Below are 10,490 nucleotides of genomic sequence, written 5' to 3'. Positions count from 1 at the left end.
TACAATCCGCTCAAGTGTGCATGCTAGCTGTGTTAGCGGCAATGCTATCATTTATTTCATGGAGGTGATATATATTTTCTTGCTTTTAATTGAACACAAATTTGAAGTGAAGGCTTTCTTTTGCAATGTTCCATTTCTGTGCTTATACTGTGATTATAAAGTTCAGTGAACCCCATTTACACACGGTCTGTTTTTTGCCAACTTTTTGAGGGAAACTGTCCCCCTTTATTTGCTTCAAAACTCACATACGTGGTGTTTTTCTGCTTGGAATCTAATCTAAAAACATTGCGTTAGCACCATCTCATGGCATTTATAGACAATTACCAAACTCGTTTGTGGAGTTTCATTGCTGGTCCACATTTGCATTACATTTAACATTTGGGATGCAAATTTTACTGCATTACCCTGATCGACTTAATGGGAAAAGTCCACTACTAAATTTCCATAACAGACGATGGCAAAAGTTAATTCATTGTTATTTTTAAAATATTTTTAATTGTAATGTTCTGAACTCACGTTTCACTGCAAGTCTATATTGAGCAGCATGTAAGGAATTGTGTTCCATTTTGCGTTTTTGTATTCAAGGCTATGAAGTGTTTTCATACAAATATTGACAGGAATTATAACTATGCCTCAGTACTCCATTGTGTTTCAACTTTGGTACTAAATTTAATTCATTTGTTGGAACAAATCTTAAACCAAAAACAAAGGATGAGTGCACTCCATTTTGCCTTGTGATTTAACTGATCAATAAATTGCTGATCATACCCCTCCCCGATTCAACACGCTTGAGAAATGTGGCGCTTTAAAAAAAAATATTTATTGACATCACAATATTTTTGGACACAAAATAAATGGAGAAAGAAATAATACACACGAAAGAGACAGTCCTGATTCAAACAAGGGAGAATTAAAAGCAATCAATCCAGCGAAAGTAATCCCCTGCCCCCCCCCCCTCCAAAAAAAATGTAATTTCTCCCAGAAATGGATAATAAGTGCCACAAAAAAAGTCTTGTGTGGTCACTTTTGTCACATACCTTTGGAAAAAACACAAGAAACCCAACCACAATCATTGCAGAAACACTGGCCTATATAGCAAACAATTCATAAAGTAAACACCAATAAATAGAAACACCATCTTATCAATAACAAAATCTCCATTTTATCGTACTTTTTTGGTGGACGAAGTGACAAACACAAGGCTTGAAATGAAGATAACCAGGCACAATTGAAGTGATTTCCTCCCCAAAATCCATCCCGCGATGAGGTAAAGTCTGTTTTTCTGGGTCCAACATGGCGCGCCCCCCCCCCCCCCTCCATGCCAGGGTCTTCCCCGGGGGAGGGACATGGCGAAGACGGTCCAGATTATTTGTTATCTCCATGGTGCACTCGCATCCACCTGGAGCCAGGCTGTATCCTGTCAGGGGAGGCCAGGAGTGTGTATGTGTCTGTGTGTCGATCTGAATGCGTGTTTGTCTGCGTGCATGCATGGGATAAAGGGGACACACTTTTTCAAAAGCGGAGAAGGTCCAGGGACTAATTGGCTGTGGTCAATGTGACTGCGGGCCTCGTTAGAACCAGTAGAGCTCCTTCCCTTTCTTGTGCTGCTGCAGGCCTGAGAATGCACAATAAAGAAAGAGTGATTAGGAGCACGTCGGCAAACAGCAGAGCGCACGTTGTCATGGAACATGTTTTAGCCAAACGTTCTCTTTATATGAACTGGTGAATTGAAGGTGGTAGTGGGGGTGTTCGCAATGGTGCAGGGACGGGGTATTCGCCACCACAAACAAGTACCATGTGTCAATGTGTGGAATGAGATGGACAGTCACCGCAGAGTGTGTATAAAAGTGTGCGCCTAGAGCCCGAGAAATGTTAATATTAAGGAAAACATCTGTTTAAAAAAGGGGAGTGATGCTCAAAACTCATATACTGCACTTGATGTCTATAACATAACATGAATTAGAAAATAAAAATAAAAATGTGTGACCTTGAACAAACCCTGATGAGAACGCAACGTTCGCTGCTCTTGAAAATCTCCCAATTGTTCACCACTTGTATCTTAAGAGTGCATTTGTGTGTGTGTGTGTGTGTGGGGGGGGGGGGGGGGTTCTTGTGAAGAGGTTTTTTTTGCCATCCTTGAATGGAAATTTTTATGCAAGAGAGCCTTTTGCACTGAAAATAATGGGTGGTTTTATTTTGTTGTTTGTTTTAAACACTTTGTTGTTGGGTTAGGATAGTGGTTCTTTGTCCATATTTAAAATAGCATTTTTGTCATACATCTGGTTGGGAAGTGTGTGGTCCGACATGGCCCGCCACGAGCAGTGATAAAAATTGTGGCTCTCTTCAGCATTGAAGTTGCTCATTCTTGGGCTACATTTTCGGAGAGAAAAACTGTCATTTCATTTACCTGCGTCCATGTTGAGGGCCAATGTCTGGCCGACGTCCCCCGGAGGTAGCAGGCCGGGCCAGGAGGCCGTGGGCTCCAGCTTGCTGACTTCGTAGTGGCTCGGCAAGGTGGGCAGGTGGGCCGGCCGAACAGTGGGCATGAGCAGGGGCCCGTAGTGGGGCTCCAAAGTGGAGGGTGAGTACAGTTCATGGAGGGGCCTCGGGGGACCGTAGGCCTGAGCCTGTGTGTAGCCCCAACTCTCCGCCGGGTGAGGGTGAGGATGCGAGTGAGGGTGAGCGTGCGGGTGCGCGTGCGGGTGCGGCAGACCCGGGTGTAGCCCCGAGGCGTAGGGGTCCATGGAATAGGAAGGAGCCGCCGTCTCGCAGTGCGCACGGCTTTGAGGTGACGAGTAGTTACTGTCCCAGAAGGATGGAGGGAAGCTTCGTCGGCTGCTCGGTGAAGGCGTGTCTGATGGAGAGAACACAGTGGAATGCTAGTGAATGACATCAAGTACAATGACTCAATGGCTCGTGGAGCGTTACTCACGCCACGTGGCTCGGGTGGTGACGAGATCATGTCTCAACCAGAAATATCATCAGTGTGTGAATGAGGCGTTACTTTCCTATCGTCTCTACGTATACAAGTATTTCTTTTCATCTTTGTATAAGGGCGAATGAGGTTACCGTGTAAAACTACTTGAAACTGGATAGAGCAAGTGAAGCCTGTTTAGAATTTTTAAAGGGGAAGTCAACCCACAAATTTTCTTTGCACAAATATGTTCCACGCCGCCCTAATAGTCTCAACATGGCAATCTGATAAATATTGGCTCCGCTCTCGAAAACAGGTGAGCCGTGCTTGGTTGTTACCGGAGCATCTGTGATGTCATTTTCAGTTGCCAGAAAGTGACACAAGAGCCACAAACGGTTGGCTTTGAAAACTTGTTTATTGGTTTGCTACGGTTCGGTCAACAGTGAAAGCTACCGAGCAAGATGACACAAAACCAACATAATGGGTTTTTTACAAAAGTTCAAAAATACATTTTCCCTTTGTACTGGGGCCAAGCTACAATCAGACAGACCTGCAGTTGGGGGGAAAATGGATCAGTTGGCACCCAGTTTGGAATTTGCATTGCGCTCCCCCAAAGGACAGGACAGAAGAAGAATGTTGATTGGACTTTTGTGAAGGTCTGCACCAAATTGTCAAATGTTGCATCATATTTTTTTTTCCGTAAATTTTCTGTTGCGCTTGGATCAGTAGAACGTTCCCCACCCATGATTTGGTGCCTTGCTCAAGGGCACATCTCTTCAACAAGCAATTCCAACTGTCATGCAAGTCAAGTGCTTATGTTTGAACTACAGCCAGTGATTTTCCTCCCATTTACGAACAGCGGAAACGCAGAAAATAGCTGCGTACCAAACTGGACTGTACCGCCTGGTGGAAACGGGGCTTAAAAACGGCAGCGAGCGCGTAGCGAATTGTAGATGGCAGTCACATGACGGCTTAGCCCTCTTGCCCAGATATCTTCCCCATTGGATCATGCTGTCACACTGTGCTAGCTCCAACAAGATACAGAAATAAACACAACCGCATGTAGTGCCGAGAGAGAGAAAAGAGTGGGGCGGAAAGATAGCGCGAGACGTTATATCCCAGAATGCCATCTATTTAAGGCCGACGCTGTGACCTAGAGGCAGCCCAAAGAGTCTTAAATCACTGCCTGCGGTGACATCTCTCACTATCGTGTCGATTCGGCCCTCGTGAAAGTCTTAAAACACACTCGTGTGCGAACACAACAGTGACCCTGTGCGAGAGCTGGCTGCCCCTCTCTTCAGTACCCCGCACCCCCACCTGTTGTTTTTTTTTTTTTTTTTTTGTGCGCCCCTCCCAACCTCCTCCTGCTCCTCCTCGCCCTTGACAGAATGTCAGCAGGCCATTATACGTTTTCAGCAGCAGACTTTTATTTTTAGATATTCTTTTGGAAAAGAGACACCGCATGGCGCACCAAGGGGTAGTGTCTGATCACATGGCGTATAAATCTGACAGCAGCCATTGTGGGTGGTGTGGGGCGGGGGGCGTCTTTGAAGAAGGATACGCCCGCCACGAGGCTGTGTGCTGAGTGCCGTGTACAAACATAGCTTCTGTTGTGAGGCAGGGCGTGTGTTGTACTGACATGACGCGTTTCAAAAGTGTGGTTAGAGAGACCGCATGCAGGTGGACCGATTGGCTTTTTGACGTTGCACCAGTGATGCAATAACGAGCGTGATTTTCAACGTCATTTGGATGTTTGGAAAGGCACAGTTGACTCCCTTGAGAAGAATCTGCATGCGTTGCAGATTTAGAGCATCATGACGAGGAGCTAGAAATTCACAAGGGATCAGGATTCATTGAAGTTGTTTTAGTGATAATATATTTGTTCAATTAGGCCGTGCTAAGTTTTCAATTCTGGGGTATTTTTTTAATGATCATTGATTCTAAAATGATGACCCATTTTAAAGTTTCATTTTGCAATGAAAACTTTGCTTTTTTTTTGGTTGAAAAATAATGCTGTGAAAAAAGATGTTTTCCTTGATGTGATGAATAATAGGGACCAATAATCATGATTACAGTATTGATCAAAATAATTATGATGATCATTTCGGCCATAATCGTGCAGCTGTAATACGAGTGAACTCAACTCAGCTCATCAGGCAGCAGTTTGGCAGATCATTCCTCAAAAAAACAGGCTCCGGGCTGTTTATTGCAACTCCCAGTTGAAGTTTAATGTCAAACTACTAAAGTATATATTCTTTATCAACTGAACTCAACAAAGTGACCCTTGGACTTATATAGCTCACAAGAACTTCATTACCCCCTACTCCTTACACCCAGATGTCTGATGCTCATCCTGCTTGCCTCAAAAGATCTCACAAAGGCAACTCTGCCACCTTTCAAACGCAGCATCAGTTGTGATGTGCCATGTCAAACTGACATTACGCGTTGCAAAAGTGAGATCAGAAAGACCCCATGCAGACTGACCAGCATGATAATATTGCCTCAGTGATACAATTTTAAGATTTGCTTCAAACCTTTGGAAGTTTTTCAGGTACAGTGCCTCAAAATTTGAATGCACTTAAGGTTCTAAAATTTTGAACTGATCAATATTTTGGGGCTAACTATGCTCACAGTCCCTGCAAAGCAAAATGAATCTAAACAATAAAAATAATCATCGAATAAATCCGTTTTCAAAATTCAACACACCATAGAACACCAATAGTGCTGTTGACAACCCTGCCACATTTTAATGATTTAAAAACATATATATCTTCATCTATATAAAACAAAGCTTAAAAAAACGTTGAAAAATCATGTCCGTGTCTCCGCTCACAAAGGTTGTGGGTGTGTCCACCTAGTACGTTGGAACCACACTGCTCTCAGCTGTTGACAGTCAATCAAATGTTTTAACCGTTTTAGCCATGACCACACAAAAAAAAAAACCACAAGCACAAATGGTGAAAAACAGATCGCCACAATTCGGTACTGCATATAGTTCTCAGTCTTTACTTGTTTTCAGCAGTTACTTTCAAGCTTGTTTATTGTGGTGTCCGACAATGGGGAAACATGTCAAGTCCCTGCACTCGCTCAAAGGTACAAATTCCTGCTGAATGTGTCTCTCCATTGTGGGTAACCACACAGATTCGAATCTATCACAAGCGGTCAAAATGGCCGCTATTTGTTGTTTAACCCGTAGGTTTTGGTGTGGCGAGTAAAAGGGACACAACTGTCAATCTACTGACTCCTATTCTCATTATATACCACATCTCCACAGGTTGTATTTAGAAACAAATCTAAATATTTACTTTACAGGGACTTGAATTATATAATTGAAGATTGTGTACATATCGCTCAGCTCTACCGTAAATGTCGAGGTGCATTTTAAGTTCGTTCTGAAATTTGACGCAGATTTTTTTTTTGTGAGTCGTGTGTAATCCGCACGTAGCAAATGACCACCATACCTGGGGTACCAGCCGCCTGTTGCTCCGAAACTTGCCGCTTGCCTTCCCCGTCCATATAGGAGCTGAGGGCCCGAGAGAAGTGCTCATCCACCACGCTGCTGATGTCCCCCTGGTAGTAGGTGAAAAGCACACAGCGCGAGCTCAGGTACTCGGCCTCGGGGCCCTCCTGCTTGTCCTTGGGGCCCTCGTCAGGCCGGGAGGCCGCGGGCGTGTAAGAGGAAGATGAGGAGGCAGAAGAAGAAGATGATGATGATGACGATGCGGACGAAGATGACGAGGTCGTCGATCCGCCAACGGAGCCCTGAACGGCGGACATTCCCTCTGGAGCCCTGGGAGTGTCCATAAAATCCCGGCACAGAGGCGAGGTACTACTCACACCAGTGGGAGTCTGGCAACAAGGAAGAGAGTTGAGGCAGGTGTCATAAATATAGATTGGTAGATAGATTTATATACCGACTATGTTGAAATTGAAGGGAGATAGACTCTGGATGTAGGTTGTTTGGAATTGAAATTGGAAGGCATGATTGTAGATATGAAGATATACTGTACTCTCTACAAGGCTCCAAAAATGAGTTTTGCATCACAGTTTGCTAGGCAAAATTTGCATCTCATCAAAATACATTGAACAGCAAAGCTGAGAATCAACCGCCAAGACTGTCCCGAGAAGCTTGGCTGTGCCGGACTCGCACACATCGCTCACATCACCCGCCACGGGTAGTCGGAGTGTGTGGCAAGCTGGCAACGAGCTTCTGCTTGCTAATAGTGTGATGAAACACCAAGCTAATTTTCTGACTTCTCGTGAAGGAGTGACGAGGAAAGACTGACAGGTCATGCTAATTACTAAGATAACCCAAGATTTAAATGGAATCCAAGACACTGGAATTGAGCGATTGAGTAGCCCTGCAAATTGGCTGACAACCAGTTCAGGGTGTACCCGGCCTACTGCCTGAAGTCAGCTAGGGTAGGCTCCAGCGCGCCCGCGGCCCCTATGAGGAAAAGTGGCTCAGATATTGGATGGCTAGATGCATGGATGGATGAATGGAGTGATCAACGACACTTTTCACAGAGGTCTGGCTCGAACTCGACTGTATTTATAGAGCACTTTAAAAACAACCGCCGCTGTATACAAAGTGCTATACATGGAGCACAAAGAGCAGGCAATTAAAAAGTAGTCTAACTATGTCTTCTTAATTATGCTACACAGCTAACAGGACCTAAACCGGAAATTAATTCTATTTTACGTCAGCCAGGTAGTGCAGCATATAAGATGAAAAATATTAGTTTAAAATATTTTAATATCAGTTGATGTTAGTTGACTTTATTTGTCTGTTTTGACAAAGTTTTGATTTGGAAGTTTTGAGGTCTGCACAGCAAACACAGCTAGGTATCTTTTGAGGTTTGCTAAAACACCATTCAACCCAATCACAAATACGAAGTTCAAACTGAAATTTATAGTTGTGTTTGAAATTGCTGCACTGAAAATATAGTTCGCTGCTGTACACAATGTGAATTGAAGAAAATCAAACAATTGATTTTACATAAAAGAAAACCAATTGCTCATTTGTCATATTGTCACGTTTTTATTGTTTCATAATAATACCTTTGCTTCGGGTCGCTGAGATTAACCTGCAAAAAAAAATTTCCTCATAATTAGGAAGTTGCTCCTCAAATCTAGTCGACGATTAGATGCGGATGAAGATGCAGATGTTCATATATATGATGATTTAAGTACAGATACGTAGCTCAATATATAACATCGAGATATGTTTGTATAACACTGACATTTTTTTTTCTAACATGGTTTTGATTCCAAAGTGTATTTTGTTAATACTCAACATTGTTCTCAGGGTCACCTGCAAAACTAGATTTGAAACTTGGGGGGGTGGGTCATATTTTTTCATCCTTAATACAATCCAGCCTGAAAATACAATAGTGATAAATCACTGCCATTTTATAATGATAATAATAATAATAAAATGAATTGCGTCCTACCTGTAGTGTGTTGATGAAAGCAGGAGCGCTAGCTGCGTATGAGGCGTAATGTCCATAGGCTGGGTACATAACATCCAAACAGCTCATGGTAAATGAGCGCAGTCTTCTTCACTCTTGTGCTGAGTGCCACTTTTCCCAGCAAGACGGCAACAGCATTCCACTTTGCGTGCGTCTGTGTGCGCGTGTGCAGGCCGGCGAGGCAACCCGAGTAGACGTTGGTGGAGCAGAGAGCAGCAGCAGCAGCAGCAGCAGCCTGAATGGACATGAAGTCACCACACAAGGAGCACCCTTAAGTGTGTGCAAATGCGCGTGGGTGTGTGCGGGTGCCGCAACAGCTGCGGCAGCGAAATGTGTTGGGTGCCGAGGGTAAGTAGGACTGCCCTGTACATCTCTGTGTCAACCCCTCCCACTTGGTGGACCACCAACCAACCACCACCACTGATCCGATCCCATTACAAATACCTTGTCCTCATCTTTAATATGGACTGTAATGTCAATTGGTTATGATAACAGTGTGAAATCCAGTATGCAAATTCACCCGTCAACAAATGATACTTTCTTTTTAAAGCAGGGGTCCTAGTAGACTTCTCCAGGTTCATTTTTTGCGCTTCTGAGAATCTTTTTTTTTCTTCATTATAATGAGCAATGCATAAACACTTATCTTCATTAAAAATGTAAGTGTTCTCAATAATCAATGTTCTCTTCAATTCCATCCATCCATCTTCTCTACCGCTTATCCTCACGAGGGCCGCAGGTGTGCTGAGTGATAGGGCACACCCTGGACTGGAAAAATGTATAGAAAGCAACCATTCACACTCACACATAAGGATGATTTTGACTCTTCATTGAACCTAAAATGCAAGTTTCTAGATTGTGAGCGGAAATCTACTTATGCAAAGTCCTCATAGGAAGGTTGTAGCCCAAACTCAAACCGTCAGCCTCAGAACTGTAAGCCGGATGTGCATATTGTTGGTGTTTTGTTTTGGGAAGCTGTTTTTGATAGCACTCCCACCTGGCCTGCCTGCTTCCTTTCAATTAGGTCCTCCTGAGTTAGAAAATTGTTGCCCAAACTCGACCAAGCGTACCGCTTATCATGACATTTCGAGAGTAACTGAAACTTCAAGTCAATTGATATAAATGTTCCCTTTGAACCAATGAAGGGAATATCGATCATGACGCTAAAGACTGTCTGCCTTTTTGTCCCTAGCTTCTCTGCAATCTTGAACTGGGTTAACCGAAAGAAAATGGTTGGATGGACGGTTAAGGGTGAGGTCCGTGTTTTATCAGTCAGGCTCCACTTTTTATACGTGTGACCCTGAAGAGGGCTTTAGCAAAGGGAAGTAGTGTTACATGCTTCACAAGGAACACTTGCACGTTTGTGGCAAAATCATTTTCTCCCTTTTCTTTATGTTGAGGAAATTGAACAACTATATTGTCATGTTTAACATTGGGCAAAATGTAAATTTTAGTCCCCAAAAAATCTGGTTAAATTAATCGGAATTTATAGCTGTCATTTCATCTATTTTAGGTTATGAATGAATATAAAACATCCTCACTTATTACAAGGCAGTATTAATACTAGCACACCACTGATTATGACAAGGACTGCACGGATCAAGCCCTTTATTTCCTTCCGTGCACCCTGGCCACTCTGTTCAAGCTGAAAGTGTATCCACACTCTTAAAACAGCCTATCGGTTGCCAGGTAAACCTTTGAGCCATCTCAAGTATTTAGTGTGTTCCCAGAACAGCACGTAGGTGTCAACTATAGGTTGCATACACTGCTTGTACTGTACCGATACAGAAGGCAAAGGCACTCTGCACTAATCTGCGGCAAATTATAACCCATTAGCAGCACACATTAAATCAGTTTGACCACACACACACACACACACGCACACACACAAACGTGCATGTGTTATGTCAGTGTTGAAATGTATTGCTCAGTTATAAAAATCTCATAAAAAAGCAGCAAGCAGCAGATTTTTGTTGTTGTTGTTGTTGTTGTTGAAAGGGCAACTTTATTAGATAGAGGTCCATCTCCCTTATTTTAACACCGCTGCTTGGGCACGCCAGTCTATTTGACAGGCACTTTAGAATGCCTCGGAGAACAGTGCGGAAAAT

The 10,490-nt window shown here is 43.4% G+C and overlaps 1 protein-coding gene across 1 annotated transcript; it reads right to left on the bottom strand.

Annotated features, from left to right (window-relative positions):
• Positions 1–800: 800 nt before the first annotated feature.
• Positions 801–8,564, bottom strand: vgll2b (vestigial-like family member 2b). Its single transcript, XM_052085424.1, has 4 exons — positions 8,368–8,564; positions 6,376–6,763; positions 2,408–2,854; positions 801–1,615 (listed from the first exon to the last, which is right to left on the bottom strand). The coding sequence occupies exons 1-4, from the start codon at positions 8,452–8,454 to the stop codon at positions 1,572–1,574; spliced, it is 966 nt and encodes a 321-aa protein (XP_051941384.1). The 5' UTR covers positions 8,455–8,564; the 3' UTR covers positions 801–1,571.
• Between the last annotated feature and the right edge of the window lie 1,926 nt (positions 8,565–10,490).

This window comes from Hippocampus zosterae, chromosome 14 (genome assembly GCF_025434085.1).
Source record: "Hippocampus zosterae strain Florida chromosome 14, ASM2543408v3, whole genome shotgun sequence".
In the NCBI taxonomy this organism is placed as follows: domain Eukaryota; kingdom Metazoa; phylum Chordata; class Actinopteri; order Syngnathiformes; family Syngnathidae; genus Hippocampus; species Hippocampus zosterae.
This window is presented reverse-complemented; position numbering and strand designations above follow the sequence as displayed.

Coding starts and splice junctions, on each gene's coding strand:
- vgll2b (XM_052085424.1), bottom strand. CDS start 8,454: ATGAGCTGTTTGGATGTTATGTACCCAGCCTATGGACATTACGCCTCA. Junction 6,764..8,367: donor CTTTCATCAACACACTACAG/GTAGGACGCAAT, acceptor CCTTGTTGCCAG/ACTCCCACTGGTGTGAGTAG. Junction 1,616..2,407: donor GGCCCTCAACATGGACGCAG/GTAAATGAAATG, acceptor GTGCATTCTCAG/GCCTGCAGCAGCACAAGAAA.